The sequence below is a fragment of the Cryptomeria japonica genome, chromosome 5, assembly GCF_030272615.1.
Source record: "Cryptomeria japonica chromosome 5, Sugi_1.0, whole genome shotgun sequence".
Taxonomy (NCBI): domain Eukaryota; kingdom Viridiplantae; phylum Streptophyta; class Pinopsida; order Cupressales; family Cupressaceae; genus Cryptomeria; species Cryptomeria japonica.
This window is the reverse complement of record NC_081409.1, coordinates 125,047,971-125,064,919: the sequence shown is the minus strand read 5'-3', so window position 1 is coordinate 125,064,919 and position 16,949 is coordinate 125,047,971. Positions and strand designations below refer to the sequence as shown.

Below are 16,949 nucleotides of genomic sequence, written 5' to 3'. Positions count from 1 at the left end.
CTTTGTCTGGTTTTTATAAGCAATGGCTACAACAGAGATGGCAAGGGATTTTCAGAGTGGAAAAACAGATCTCTTACCTTACATCAAGGGTAATTATAGTCAAATCACAAAGATCTTAAAGAGAAGAAATATTACAATAATTCTCCTTCCTCTGTACATTTTTGTCAAATCATTGAAGCACTCAATTAATGTCCTTGTTATCAACATTTCCCCTAGTTCAAGAGAAAAAATTAACTAGAAGATCTAAGTTAGAACAAACTTTTGTATAGTTGAATATCCGTGGAACAGACAGTGATTATTATATTTTAATTAATCAGCATTTGGAGAAATAGAGAAAATGCTGGAATAGCTTCCTGTCTTGTAATATTTCTTGCCTCTTTTTTGCGGGGGGATGATAGTGGAGTGGTTTTATCCCGTTTCAACTTTCATTTGATTATCACTGGAACTGAAAAGAGTTGAATTTTTAGAATGTATCATAAAATCAACTAAGAATGCTTCATTGGTGCTCTTTGCAAGAATGTAAGACATATTGAATGCTTTTTGTAAGAATGCGCTACAAACACAATTTAGCATCTTTTGTCATTGTGACGTCCATTAAGGGCAATTCAACAGCTCTATATTACTCCATTTATTATGGTATGCTTTGCATCAGTGCAAGCAAGCTTCAAATCTTCATGGCTTCTATCAAAACCACACGTGTATGTTTGATCAAGGTGCTGAATAAGGCCTCTCTATTGGTAGTTGTGAATGTTTTTGTCAGTACTCTTATAAAACAAGATTTTTGGACATTAAAATTTTTTCTCTAGTTATTTATTTATTTATTTTTAGAGTTATTTTTGCATTGTGTTTATACCATGTATGTTTTGGAGGACTTCAATAGATATGCACTGTGCGTATACCATGTGTATTTTAAAGGACCTTAATAGAGTTTCTCCAGAGCTATAGAAGCTTTCTCTTCAAGTCTTTTTTTTTTACTTTTTGCACCACCTATTATGTGCATAACTAGAGTGAATTGAACACACACCGCAAGAAGCACAAAACAGTTGACATATAAATTAATTAATGATTTAATAATATGCACTACAATCTTCTTGTCTGCAACAAACAGATTTGAAGAAGCAGTAGTGCTGATACAGGATACCATTATCAAATTTAATTGTTGAAATAGAGGGCTTGGCATTTGCAGATCCGGATCAGAGTTGGCCATGGACCACAAAATATTTAGAGAATGAAGCATCAGTACCTTTAGATGCAGAGAAAAGTGTACTCAAACATGAGAATGGTAGTTTCCAGTGACAATACAAAATGGGAACATGGCAGTGCTGCTCACTTTATTTTAAATTTGTTTCAAAAAACAATCCATCATCCGTGGAGTTTGGACTGTGTATAGCTTTGGACTCTTTGCAATATACAGATAGAACTATATGTCTGCTGCTTTGGATTTTCAATGTGCATTTGGTAGTTTGGGATTTTGTTTTACAAACACCTTTATGCTTGCTGTGCTGATGGAATTGAAAATTCTGAGGTATTGCATGAAATTATGGATATTTTATCATTTTGTCTTGTCTAATTTGTCCAGTTTTACACCAAGTGATGAATTGAACTGAATTAAAACCAACATGCATGATTCTTTCATAGATTGAATTCCATCATTGCCATTCTTAACCTGAAGGCCTTTTGCATATTAATTAGAAACTTTTTGAGAGAATTTATAATTATCTATGAATTACTACAAAATATCAAGCTTCAACATAAAATTCAAAAGGAGGGTATGTTGCATATTATGGTCTTTCAACAACATCAACAAACTATAAACAATGCCACAGAATATCAAATGTATCAGTTTATCACCTTACCAATGGAAAAAGTATAGCCATAATTCCACTGCTCACAAGTTGACTTGAAAAGACAATTGGTAACACGCATGGGCTCCCTGGACAAATGAGGTAAGAACATTTTAAAAAGGCAAGTTTAGAAATGGAGATCACATCAACACAGAATGCTTGCTTCTTTGCTTCCTTCCTTTGAAATTCATATTTTGATTTTCAGTTCAAGTATTTTTTCATTTGGAGCATAAAGGAATTATTTAGAGTTATGCATAGCAAGAAAGAGGCACAGATCTACCCAAAGCAAAGCATGATCATTTTCAGACCAAAAATGAGCTAATATAAACACAGTGCAATTGAATATATTTATATGTTTTTCCTCGTTCATATATATACAGAATTGATCTTTTATTTGAAAATTTATAATATAATAGATTTCACTTTCATTTCCAAAACATTTTATTTTGATCCAAGATTTTTAAAAACACACTAAATTTGCAGTTAAAGGAGAAAGAAGTAGAAGTTCAGTACTTGGTACTATGATACAAAAGATCAAATATCAGAGGAAGAAATTTCCATACCAAACCCTGCAAAAAAAGCCCAATTGGTTTCAAAGAAGCCAATTCTCTTATCAAGACTCCATCCAATGAAGTTCCATTTGTACCTGCAAACAGAAAAGATTCGCGTTGATACCTATGTGAAGAACTCCACTGATGCTGGAAAAACTTCAATCCAGTCAAGACTGTTTATGTTTGGAATTTGTTAAACTCACTCAAAACTGTAATAAGCATAAATCCAGGAGAGGAGGAGGAAATTCAATATCTTTCCAATAAATGGAACATAACTAATTGCAGACACCTGCAATACAGAGTGAAATGTACATTTAGCAGCTGATTTTTATTTCAAAAATTCAAACCAAATTAACTGAGGAATAACAATTGCCTAGTAGATATTCTAATATGGAATAATGCAACAGAATTTTTTATATCTCGTGAAAAAAAAACTCCCATACTATGATACACCAATTAAATTTGTAGTACCAAGATGGACATTAATTAATCAACCTCTACGAAAAATATGCTCAACATAAGACATGAATATATCTTCTCTGCAATCACAGTCATCATTCTGCACAAAGACAAATAAGCATTAAAGAAATTTTACTTGTGTATAATACTAAGAAATATTTTATGATTATAATAACACAAACAAATATTCTACTAATTAATCATCCAAGCTCATTAGCACAATTGAAACCTCATAACTACAAGAAAATGAATAGCATGTCACAAATTATTACCATTGATTATTAGCATTTCTGAATCAATATAGTTCCAAACTTACCCCTCAAGGCCATCAAGATTATCTCCAGAATCGGTTACAAATTGCCTGTTACCTGTGCTGCCTTCCTCTGAATTTTGTCTCTGAGGCTCTTGTTCACTCTGCTCCATCACCTTACAAGCTTGCTCGGCAATTTCATTGTACCTATTTTAACAGAAATATTTTTGCAACTCAATATAGCTGAATAGATAAATGTGCACATGCATCATGTTAGTGTTCTAATTTGTCTATTGCCAAATAACACAAAATAGAACAGTATGTATAGTAGAACCATTCTTCAAATTATAAGGAAAAGCTCTCTAAGACTCAACTAAACCTAAAACTTATAAATATAAACAAAATAAACATGTACGCACATTGTACAAGATTTCGATGGGGTTTTGCATTAAATGTAAATGCCTAACTGACTATGCTTTTGCCCTGGATGCAAGCACCAAATTGCCAACTGTCAAATCCTATAGCAAGATTTTCAGATTTAAAAGAGTAAACTATCAAGCATGAACAAAAAACTCAACTTTCTACTAGCTAAAGCCAAAGACTAGTATTTGGCTATAAACAAAAATTTGAAGGAAAGACACAACAAATGCTAGCTACTAGCCAATAAATCTACCTAAACAAGAAAGATTTAAACAAGTAAACACCACACAATCTTATGAAAGAAATAGTTAAACTGCATCCAAAGATAAAATTTAAATAAATAGATTTTGCCAGTATAAAATTTGACTAAAAACAATCCACTTTCAATTTACTTAAGTCAATTGCAAACATAGATTTAACAATTAGCGAATAACACTGAACAATAGTCTTTGTATAATAAGCCTAACATCCACTAACATTCATTTACTTTCACAGATATAAAATAACTTGATTGACAATTTTCAGAGCATGAGTCTAGCATCAACTATCATTCATTAACTTTCACAAAAATACAAATAAGTTCACAAACAATTTCTACAATCTAAATCTAGCATTAATTATTATTACAAATTATAAGCTCAAGGTCTTGTTTAAAAGTTCTCAAGAGACGGCTTTAAAGAAAATAATTATAAAATATTCCCAATAAAGCACTGCTTAAAAAGAAACCATCTCTCTATTTGCAGAAAAGAGAAAATAGAACATCTTTAAAGCAAAATACTTAAATCAAATTTTCAAAATTATAAAATAATTTTGCCATATCTATCTCCGCTTAAAAAAATATCAAATCTTGCCACTTAAATTATTTTCAAAAATACTGTCAAATCTACTAGAGCCTTTGATATATGACAAATTAACTGGAGCTTGCGAGCATTAATGAAAGTTTGAAACCTTATCCATTGTTATGAAACTGATGACTACCTCTGAAAAAAGAAACTTTCTGAAAATAGAGAGTTAATTTTTTGAGCTCCTCTCACCATTCCTTGAACTTACAGTTTCTAAAACAAGCAGTTTCTAATACTAAAATTGTTCCAAATTTGAAAAGATTTTCTACTAAATAGTAAATACTGAAAAACTAACCATGAGAATATGCCCAACACTTGGATTTTCCTACACTTGAAGAATTTTGTCATAGCAAAGGCAGCCTAAAAGTGTGCCTACAAAAAATTTTGGGTAGCAAAACCAAATTGAAGGTGCAATTGCAGGAACTTTTGGATGGCAAAGCCAACTAGAAAGTGCACTATAAGAACTTTTGGATGGTGAATACAACTAGAAAGTAAAACTAAGAACTTTTGGATGTTGAAGCCAGCTGGAAAGTGTGATTGTAGGAACTTTTAGATGGCAATGCTAGCTGGAAAGTGTGACCCATATCTGTCCTTTTAACCCTTAATGCATACCACTTAACTTATTACCCCTTTTTGATCATAGGCAAAAATTTTGAGTAGTCTTTTTCTTTTAAGGTAGATTTTTCAAGTCACTTAGCCACTTGATTGAAAGTTTAGCAAAACTTTTAGGTGGCTAAGTCAAACAAAGGCACCTAACTTACGTTTAGAGAGCTGTTTTCATGTCACTTCTACAATTTTTTAGGCATTGGCACCTATGTCACAAGGTTCGATTTTGAATTCAATATGGCAACAATAAAAATCAGATGAAGTTCAACAACGGAAATAAATTGAAAAAAAATTCACCATTAAATTCACCTTATATAGTTTTTATTTTTAATAAAATATAAGTTATATATCCACAATATTATCAAAATAATTTGACATTTCTAAATACTGAAGTGTTGGGTATGACATTTTTTTCATTTTCCCATATGGATGTGTATATATTTAAAATCTATAAATATTTATATAGTTTATTTTATACAACATAAATATATAATTTTATAATATAGTATTTATATTTATTTCTTATATTTAATCATACATTTTCATTAATAAAATAAATAATATATATAGAAATTAAAATAATATACTATATATAAAAACATAATATAATAAATATTATATATTTATATAAATATCTTGTTGCTAGCAACTTCGCCATATTTGTAACACAAACCGTCTACGGAAAGAATGATGGATAGTAGATTGAATCCCACCATGACTCCACACTCCATGACGGATTCTTGCACGTGAGCCACGAACAGACCCACTTCTATTTCAGCATGTATGGAGGTCGAGGTCGAACATTTTAAAGATAAATGGATTCCCGTGAAGGAGTCGTCCGTGTTGAAGCGGAAGAGGAAGTGAGCAAACCCACGCAGGTCAAACCTGTGATACTAAAAAAATACCTAAAGAACGAATTTTTTTTAAATATATTTTAATATTAGTACTATGTGCTTCATCCATACGAATAATCAACAGATTTTAATGAATTTTTATACTACTATGAGGTCCGCCGAATTTCAAACCTCATGGCCGAAATTCGGCAAACTCTATGACAGAGATTGGCACTAATCACTTAAATACTTTTCTATTTGCCATATGCTTAGGCATAGTTTTATGAGCTTAGGTGGAACTTGGAGATGGTTTTGCTGCTGGAAAGTGAGCCCAAGTCTGTTTTTTATCCTTTCTACAGCTTCAGAATGCTTTTTTCCAATTATTTCCCCTTCTTAGGTACCTTTCTATAATTGCTTTGCCACCTACAAATGGAACATCATTGACTGTTGGCATGGATCACTAAAAAAATTGCCACATAGAGCACGTTCTTGCAAGGGACAATGCAATCTCTTTTATGCGTCAACCTTTGACAATTTCAAAAGACCTTAATCTTTGGTGGAGTTTCCTTAACACTTTGCCACTTTTTAGTTACAACTTTGCATAAATTTCAGTTGTGTGTGCCACTACTTTGCCTTGCTCAACTCATATCCTTGGACATGGATCTTATGGTGTTTTTGCCACTATTGCTGGTTGCTTTCAAAGGCGGAGTTCATATGACCTATTTTTAATGTCTTGTATATGCTGATTTGTTCTTTTTTCTCCAATCTATCCTTGAACACCATCATTGTTTATAACTTTATTCCTTATCAGGGTTGGGACAATCATCTTCACCCTACAAAATCGTTATTAAACAAGACCATGACAAGACAAACTTTTATGCAGATTAATCGGATGTACAGCAATAGACTTGAACATGAGGCATACTTGAGGATTAACTAAGTAGCAAAAGGAGACCCAATAATGAAGTTTGTAAGGGTACCAACATTGGCTTTGTTTGTGGATCAACAAACTTAGGCCATAGGATAACTCAAAAAAATCTGAAAAACAAGTGACCAATGTCTTATTTGTGATTTATAGAGTCATGCCTCTTAACTAACATCTAACCTATAGCAAAACAATATGCAAATGCATTACATGAACGGGAAGAATATAGAAACATGACGATCACAAGAAACAACAACACTTACCTATCTACAAACAAGAAAGGGGACACACTAACTATACAAAGCCATTAGGAAGTCGGAGATGTAACTACCCCTTCATTGAGTCAAGGTTCCAATAATAGGAGCTCATATCCCAAAAACCTCTACAAAAGTAGGGTAAAGATTCAAGATTCAGGTGGGCAAGAACAGTTGTGTAGTGAACAATTTAACAAAAACTAATTAATGTGCATTGGTTCTAGGTTTTCTTCTTCCGTAGGGAAAAACATCTCTAGCAAGTGAAGATATTGTGTCGTCATTTTAAGGTATCTAACAAGATCTCGCAGCTACAACACATCTATTCGGAAAATAAGCTTACATATTTGATTTTCTCTTCTCCTGTCATTTTAAAACATTCAAACCTAAACTTTGAAAAGGATCATCTTCCAAGAAAGGTTGAAGCCATTGAAAAAATATTTATATCCCTTGCCCTTCACTCTCCAAGTATATACAATTGTTATCTATTGTGCACCTCGTGCTTGCAATTCTTCGCCTTCTTCATCATTTGAATCTTCATATTACAAACATTCAAGTTTGATTCTTCAAATCTAGATCATTATCAAAGTATACATGTTGAAGAAAACAATCATTCTTTTGTGACAAAATTGGTCATCCATCATCCCATTATAGCAGACCTTAAGAAAATTGGGTCTCTTTTGTTTTACTAGAGCCATCAACTTTAAAGAATATATCCCTATGAGGGAAAGCAATTATACTCTTCATCATCAATTTCATAGCTGATATCTTCATTGATCAACAATTTTTGTTCTTCAAGCATATCCAAACTTGGCATCAGCTTATTGACTTCTAATATATCCCCTATGAGGGAGGAAGCAATTATACTCCTCATATTATCAATTTCAAAACTAATATCTTCATTGATCAACCATTTTTCTTTTACAAGCATGTAAATAATCCCTCCAATGCGAAAAATAATTTGTTTAACACTTCTACATCCTTGTCACAATCATCATCTTCTTGATTAGTGGGAAAAACTGAATCTTCGCTTTGTTCCATGGATGTTTAGGAGACTTCATCTACCTCAGCTAATGAACAATATGTAGTTTCTTCTAACACAAAAGCTTTCTCTCCATAGAGATGTCACATCCCCTAGGAACCCTATTATTTTCTTGCGAGACCCCTTAGCCCCATTGTGAATTAGAGTCGCTACAAAAAATCATGATTATACCCGATTAATCTCGAATCCTAGAGCTAGCCGATTTATTCCCTGAGAAAATCCCGATTCACGAAAAAATTGTTGACCCAATTTTCAACGATTTTTTGCATCTAAATCACATTAAGATCATGTTAAGAACCTGTTGATGTGTTTTTTATGCACATGCGAACACAGAATAAAATACCTAAAGGTACCTTATCCTTTCTTGAATAAAGCTCCCGAATGCTGAAGATATCGCAGAAGGATCAATCAGAGAAGCTTCAAGGTTCTTGTATGTAGGATCTCTACATGTGGATAAGCTCTCTATGGTATGATGTGATTTGCTGGAATCACAAGTCCTACTAACTAACTAGAAGACAAACAAATGGCAAAAGATGCGAGGTTTAGGAAGTCTACTCTACTACCTAGAATGCGAGAAGATGGATGAATGACTAGGTGGAGTCCTACTAGGTTGGGTCTCACCATCAGGCTGAACAATTCAACACCAACTCAGTGCGATCTTCTAAGGGATGCTTCCAATATGTTTAAATCGTACACCATCTTACAATGATCACCATTCAAGAAAATGCATGAAACAATAGACGTGTAACGACTTATGATTAAGCTCATTTGTTCTAGTTGACCACACAAGGCGCACTTACAATCAGTAAGAGGCTAGTGGTATGGATTAAACGGATTCCACACAGGTGCATTCAACAATTTCCTTCATTCGATCTAATCATCTACCATCTAGAATTGAAGATTCAACAAGAAACCATGCATATTGCAAGAAATGACACACTTCACCATTACTTCAATGAAAATGGAGTTTGTTTACAATCAATGGCAACAATTTCTTGCCTAGTCCTCCTATTCTACTCTAATTGCTATTCTATCAACTGACTATTCACCTTCTAACTACTCTCCATCTATCTTCTATTATCTCTTACTCCCTTACAAAATGAAGAGTCAGGGCTTATATAGTGCCCTTAATACAATTCAATGGCTCAGATCCATTTGAGATCAATGGCCAAGATTCAACAATAAAAACCCTAATTAGGGTTTGTTACAACCATTACATAACATTTAATGCTTGACCAATGATAAAATCACATCCTTAGGACACATGTCTTCTCTAGAAAATTCGACCAATGGATAGTTGGGGTAGGTACATCGAAGTTTGTGCCACCTTCCATGAGTTAGGTACATTGAATCTGGACATGTTGAGGTGGCCAACTAGAGAAGTGATGACTGGGATGCCACCTCGTCTGACACTTGGTTGATGCCAATTTGATGTTGCTGAGAAGCTAGCTTTAATTAACTCTTCTGAAACTATCCGCTTCTTCAACGAACCCTTGCTCTACCTTCTTTTGTCTTTGATGTGCAGGATGATGATGTACCTCGCCTTGGAATGCTGGATTGGAAGAAGTCATTCCTGATGATGTTAGTCCGAAGAAGGCCGTCTTTGTCAATGCTAGACTGGAGGAGGTCGCTCTTATCCTTGCTTGATCGTCCTTGATGAGAACCTGCCGACTTGTAGATCCTCCGGGCTTTGGAGTCGCCATCTTGATACCTACACAACATTTCAAAATTAGTTCTCAAGCATTATATCTTGAAGTGTAGAAATCTAGACTTAAAAAGGAAGATTTAAGATTTTAATTAGGAAACTTCATGATAAATCTTGAGTTATCATTTCCTAATTAACTATGCAATATTTAGATTTTTCAAAACAAATGTTCAAAATTCAAATCTTCAACAATGGTGTTAAGATGATTTCGCCATACCTCTTGAATATTAAACTCTAAGAAATGATGCAAAAAATGGATTTTGCTAGGCAAAATTTAAATCAAAATTCTCCCTTGGATGAATTGCGCCTCCTCTAACTTCAAAACGAATAGACTCCACCCTCTTTGATCTTCAACACTTAGTAGAAATTCGCTCCACTCTAGCTAGATTTCGCTCCTCCAAATTGTACTTCAACCTCTGGATTTCGCTCCTCAAATAGCTCTCCAATTTCGCACTTAGGAAAGGATGAATGAATGATTAAACTTGAACAAAGCATCACCCATATATAGAGCGCTCACCTTGATTCCCTCCAAGGCCAACTTGCCAAAAGGGAAATGAAAATGAAATAAAATCCCCCTCAAAAGAAGGCCGACTTGCTTGTAAAAGAAAATAAATGTATTTGAGCGCTCACCTTCATTTAAAATTTGAAAATTAATTTTAATGCCTCCAAGATAGATTTTTGATTATTTCAAGGCCTAAAAATTAATTTATTAAATTAAAATGCCTTTAATTTAATGCGAATTTGATTTAGCCTTTCCAAAGGCCTCAAAGTTAGCAACTTGGTGAATTTTAAGGAATATCAACGCTCAATAATGTAAAAATGAAGGATATCACCAATTTCACCCTGGACCTTCAGTGAAGGTCAGGAGCGATTTTTCAATCTTGCTCTTAATCCTTCATCTTTTGGATTCCAAATTGCTTCCAAGACATAAAATATCATCTCTTCTTCCTATCCACACAAGATCTGGTCTCAATTCCTCAAACAAAGGAGAGGATCCTGAAAAATCGCTATGGGCCCTCTCTGAGGGTCAGGAGCGACTTTTTGATTTTAGGCTTGATTCTTCATCATTTTTCATTGAAACTTCATTCGTCATTAAGCAACATCCTTCCTTTATCTACTCCATCCAAATTCACTTTGTTGTTGCAAGGTAAAATGAGGATTTTCAATAATTTCGATCCCGGCCCTTTCTGAGGGTCAGGAGCGATTTTTTGTTGTGGGCCTTCACTAAGGGTCAGGAGCGACTTCTCATTTTCTGACCAACATCATCAAGTTTCGAAGGCAAAATAATATTCATCCTGTTCTTGGAGGTCTTTTCTCCTTGTCCTAACCTTGCCTTAGCACCATTTTGAAGAAAACATGCATTTTTTGAAAATCTCGTTGTGGGCCTTCAGTGAGGGTCCGAAGCGACTTTTTGGTTTTAGGCAAAGTCCTTTATCTTTTAATCTTCAAATCACCTCCAAGGCATAACACGTCATGTTCTCCTCCTATCCAAGAAAGATTTTGTCTCAATTCTTCAAACAAAGGAGAGAAAACTGGAAAATCGCTATGGGCCCTCTCTAAGGGTTCGGAGCGATTTTTGTAATTGCCTTCAAAATTTCGATTCTCAATGATTTCTTTTAACTTCAAGGCCTTTCAAACATCGTTTCAAACCCATGCCTAGCCTTAGCCTTCCTCAAACTTGGATGAAAAATTCCCATTTTAGGTTTCTCGCTGTGGGCCTTCTCTGAGGGTCCGGAGCGATTTTTCGCTGTGGGCCTTCTCTGAGGGTCCGGAGCGACTTTTTCATTTTGGGTTGATTTCTTCTTGTGTTGATCCTCCAAATTATATTCAACGGATAGAACATGCTTTCCTTCATCCCTTCCAATCATAAAATCACTTTGATCTTGCAAGAATAATGCATTTTTGAAAATCTCGCTGTGGACCCTCTCTGAGGGTCAGGAGCGATTTTTGCTACCTGGACCAAAATGTTTCACTTTTCATCTAAAAATCACTTTGCCAAGGAAGATATCATCTTGTTCTTTACTATGAATAAAAATTCATGTCCAAAAAAGGTCCAAAAATGTGCACATGAAGAAAATCGCTGTGGGCCCTCTCTGAGGGTCAGGAGCGATTTTTCCTTTCCTGGGTAAAACTCCTTCAATTCATCATCTTTGATCAAGTCTGGATACTTCACTGTGCTCATTTCATCCATCCCCATGCCTTTGACATCTTAAGTCGACCAAATAAGGCTAGCAATGACCCTTATAAGATTTCTCGCTATGGGCCCTCTCTGAGGGTCAGGAGCGATTTTTCTATTTTCAACAAGGTCCATCATTATTTCAAGTCAAAACTTCTTCAGGTGGGTGGAGAAAGTTATTCATTTCCCCTTCATGATCAAAACTTGGTCTCTTTTCATCGGAGTTCCCAGACTCGCCGCGAGTCAAGCGAGTTCGCCGAGTTGGCGAGTCGAGCCAAGCTCGACGAGTTTTGCTGACTCGCGGCTCGGACTCGGCGAGTTTTGGGCAAAACTCGCCGAGTCCGAGCTCCAGGACTTGGCCGCGCGATATAGGCAATTCGGATTTTAAAAAACAAAAAAAATAAAAGCTTTTTCATTTGTTTTTTTTACCTCTCTTTCATATAACCCTAAAAGGTCTTATAATTGTTAGTTGCGAGAAGAAGAGAGGAAAAGTGAGAGAGAGGAAGGAAAACAAGAGGCCATAGGTTTGCAACCAGCAAGGAAGAAGAGCATCAAGGAGACCACAAATCGCATTGGGGAGGCCATAGGCTTGCATTGAGAGCATCAAGGAGTCCAAAGCAAGACTTCTCAACTCATTTGAAAGAGGTAAGGTAGATTTTGTTGGTTTTTTTAGGTATGTTAATGGATTTTTTTCATTTTTTTGTTAATTTTTTTTGAGTTTAAAAGTTAACTTTCCAAATCTTGAATGTTTTTATTTTTTTAGCTTAATTACAATGAGAGAAGTAGAATAATAGCAAAGTGCAAACCCTACATTTTTTTAGAAAAAAATTGTAAACATGTATTTACAATTTTATTTTTTTTTAAAGTAGGGTTTGCTGATTTTTTCTATTAGTTTATAACTTTATTAAATTTTCTTATTGCAGTAGCCTTCACGTTTAAAAAACATTCATTTTTCACAATGCCTAAAAATGATGAGGCTTGGAAATATACTGAAGGCTTTATTGGCAGACAAAAAAATCAAACAAAATGTTTTTTTGTAAAGAAATTAATTTTGGTGGCATCAATAGATTTAAATACCATATTGCCGGCATACCTGGCCATGATATTGAGGTATGCAAATTACAAACTCTTGAGGCAAAACGTTTTTGTTATGTCCAATTAGAAACACATGAACAAGAAAAGTTAACTAAGAAGAGGCAATTGGAAGAGTTAAGTGCTACTGGCTCCCATGCACCCACATCCGCATCCGTATCCACATCCACATCCGTAGGCTATGTTGGAGAGGGTTCTTCCATGCCTCCCTTTCACCCTAGTGCTTCTACTAGTGCTAGTGCTTCTACTTCTACTCCTCCTAGTGGCACTATTACCTTTGGCCCTAGAGTTCGGAAATCCAGGTTGGATAGTTATTTTGTGCCGAGTAGTACTCTTGGGGCACAACCCTCGCTTGAGGGCATGGGTTGGAACAAGGAGGTTCATGATGCTGCAAGAAAACAAATTTGCAAGTTTTGGTACTTTTGCAACATTCCATTTATTGCAGCCAGGTAATTCTTTTTGATTTGATTGCTTTAAGTTTAAAAGTAAATTTATAGTTTGAAGTTGAACTCTACTTTGTCTAATCATAATCTATTTGTGACAGGTCTCCTTATTGGCAAGGCATGGTAGATTCCATAACCATTTGTGGTGCGGGGTTTAAAGCCCCTACCGATGCTGAGTTAAGTGGCCCCCTCTTGTTACAAATGGTTGAGGATATAAAAGTTGAGCTAGAGGACCACCGACAGTCTTAGAGCCAAAAGGGTTGCACCATCATGACAGATGGTTGGACGGATAGGAGGAATAGAACACTCCTAAATTTTCTTGTTTCCTGCGGAGGTGATTGATCATGATTCATTCTAATTTGTACTTCGCTAAATGCATTGAATAAATTAAATTTTGATTTGTTGAAAGTTTGAAACTCTATTTTCAGGATCCACCATGTTCTTGAAATCTATTGATGCTTCCTCACATGTGAAAAATGCCACATACTTATGTGAGGCTATTGAGGAAGTCATACAAGAGGTGGGGGAAGAAAATGTGGTGCAGGTGGTGACAGATAATGCAGCAAGTTATGTTGCTGCAGGTAAATTTTGAACTTTTCAAGTCTTGATGGAGAGGCATCTATGATTATTTAAAATTTTCTTAACATATCAAAATTTCTAATTAACTTAAAATTGCTACAGGTAAACTTTTGATGGAGAGGCACCCGAAAATTTTTTGGTCTCCTTGTGCGGCCCATTGCCTTGACCTCATGTTGGAGGATATTGGTAAGCTTGAATGGGTGAAATCAATAGTTGAAAGGGCCAAAAATATCAGCAAGTTTATCTACAATCATGCATTGGTCCTTAGCATTATGAGGCAATACACGGGGCAAAAGGAGTTGGCTCGTCTTGGTATCACGAGGTTTGCCTCAAACTTCCTCACACTGAAATCCTTGATAAAATCAAATGCGGCTTTGAGGCGTATGTTTGTTGGTGAGGAGTGGACTTCCTCATCCTATGCTACGACCACTGCAGGGATAGATGTGGTAAATTGCATTTTTGATGAGCCAGGTTTTTGGACCCCCTGTGGAGAAACTGTGCAGGTAAATTTATTACAATTTAACATTTAGTATCTACTATCTAGTATCTACTATTTAGTAATTTAATTTTAATTTATTAACAATTTAACTTTGCAATTTTTCTTTTTTTTTTATTTAATTTGTTCCTTAATTGTTTTTGTTTAACATTATGTGTAGGTCACTGAGCCCCTCGTAGTTCTCCTACGAGTTGTTGATGGGGAGAAGCCCTCTATGGGCTATATATATGAGGGTATGGATAGGGCCAAGGAGGCCATTAGGTCCATATATGCAGGAGATGAGGATAAGTATGGCCCCATTTGGGAGATTATTGATAGGAGATGGCAGAACCAGTTTCACAGGCCCATCCATGCAGCAGCCTATTACCTCAATCCGGCATTTCGATTCCGTGATGACTTCAAGGCAGATGAGGAGATTCTTAGTGGCCTGTATACAGTGGTTCAAAAGTTGTGTACTGATGGCACAGCCTCAAGTACAACGCTCCAGCTGGATAAATATAATAATCGAGAAGGGGCAATCTTCGCAAGCAGCATGTGCATAGAGGCTCGAACACAATTGCAGCCAGGTAGAAATATATGTAAACTTAAGATTCTTAAGTTTATGGCTTATGCATTTTAATTTTTGATTTTATAATCTAGCCTTAAAGTTGGAAATGAGTTTGATTTTTTTTTCTTTTTCGTTATTTCAGATAGATGGTGCCAAATGTTTGGGCCCTCAACCCCAAACCTTCAAAAAATTGCCATCTGTATTTTGAGCCAGCCATGCAGTGCTTCTGGATGTGAGCGCAATCGGTCCATGTTCGAGCACATCCACTCGAAGAGGCGTAATAGATTGTCTATGGAGAGGTTGAATGATCTTGTTTTTGTTCATTACAACCTCCGTCTTAGGACCAGACAGATTTTGGACACTGACTCCTCTCCGATCACTTTAGCGGAGATCGATCCAGAGTTTGAGTGGATCACTGAGTCTACCAATCTCGTCTTCACTGAGGAGGACCATGAGTGGGTTGACTAGGCAGACAGAGAGGCTGAGGCTATGGCTATGGCAGAGGAGGAGGATAGAGCATGATCCGGCACAGGCACCTCACAGGCGGAGACTATGGCTTCTCAGTCATCCAGGACCTACCTTAGACGCATTTGTAGGAGGCAGACAGACTACTCTAAGGCTGAGGATGAGCTAGAGCCTGAGCCATAGACTTGTTTTTGTTTACAGTTATATATATGTTTGGGAACATTTGATGTCATGGATTTTATATACATTTGACAACATTTATAACTCTATATATCTATGTTTTCTATTTCCTTCAGCTACAATTTACATTTCTACGCATGTGATGGATGTATGTTTATGTATGTGATCAAATTAGCTTCTATTTGATGATGTTAGTGTCTTTAAGCTTTATTCAATAATGGGTGCATGAAACAAGTTTTAAATCGTTAAAAATCTCTAAATTTCAAGGATTTTTTATTTTGCCGAGTCATAGCCGAGTTGTCGCCGAGTCATAGCCAAGTCACGAGTCGAGTCGGCCTTGCCGAGTCCGAGCTGAGTCCAAGTCTGGGAACTTTGCTTTTCATTGCAAAACGAAGGAAATCAAAATCTCGCTGTGGGCCCTCTCTGAGGGTCAGGAGCGATTTTTTGCTGTGGGCCCTCTCTGAGGGTCAGGAGCGATTTTTCGCTGTGGGCCTTCTCTGAGGGTCAGGAGCGAAATTTGACTTTTTGAACTCTCTGTCAGGATAATTTTATGGAATATAACATTTAAGTATAAGTGATACTTTAAGTTATATTCCATATATACTTCCAGGATGTTTGAGAGTGGTTTCAGACCTCCAGGAGTTATATTGCAAAATCTAGTTTTTGGAGGTTTTTCAGTTTTCAGACTTAGTCAAATTTCAGGATCAGGACTTTCTAGACTTAGCCAAATTTCAGGATAAGGACATCACTCCAGCAAGACCTGCTATCCAAGTGATCCCCTTGGCGACACTCAAAATGCAAAGGCTAACTAACAAAACCCTAAAAGACCTAGAAAACAAACCCTAAAAAGCAAAAAGTAGGGGTCCCCATTTGCAATGGGGCGATGTGTGAAATGGTCACAACAGAACCAAAAAAAATAGCAAAAAAAAGTGAAAAAAATCATTGTAAAAACTTCTAAAACCCTAAAAATAATCGTGAAATTATTGAATTGCTCAGAAATAGGGCCAATCTGAGATCAAATCAGAGTCAATGTGGAAACAATGTTGAAACGGTTTGTTATTTTGTCTTTTCTTTCCAACCTTTGAAAATCCCTAAATAAAGGAGTGGAAGGAGCAATGGCTGTCATCAACCAAAGCTGAAAGGGCATCAATCATCCTAAATCGTGCGGGGCATATTAGATAGTGTCAAAGCAGCTGGAAAGTCTGCTCTAAATCGCGGCTTCAATATGACTCAAGCTCTCTGC

At 35.9% G+C, this 16,949-nt stretch overlaps 1 protein-coding gene across 2 annotated transcripts in view; it reads right to left on the bottom strand.

Annotated features, from left to right (window-relative positions):
* LOC131068391 (protein EI24 homolog) overlaps positions 1 to 16,949 on the bottom strand; it is an 80,684-nt gene that overhangs the window by 2,967 nt on the left and 60,768 nt on the right. Inside the window, exons 5-9 of one of the 2 annotated variants that reach the window (XM_058003573.2) lie at positions 3,171 to 3,311; positions 2,891 to 2,954; positions 2,599 to 2,684; positions 2,408 to 2,490; positions 1,852 to 1,933 (exon numbers count right to left, since the gene is read on the bottom strand). In XM_058003573.2, coding sequence (XP_057859556.2) covers positions 1,852 to 1,933; positions 2,408 to 2,490; positions 2,599 to 2,684; positions 2,891 to 2,954; positions 3,171 to 3,311 — 456 coding nt within the window. The remainder of the gene's footprint in view (positions 1 to 1,851; positions 1,934 to 2,407; positions 2,491 to 2,598; positions 2,685 to 2,890; positions 2,955 to 3,170; positions 3,312 to 16,949) is intronic. The other variant, XM_058003572.2, reaches the window with a different exon arrangement.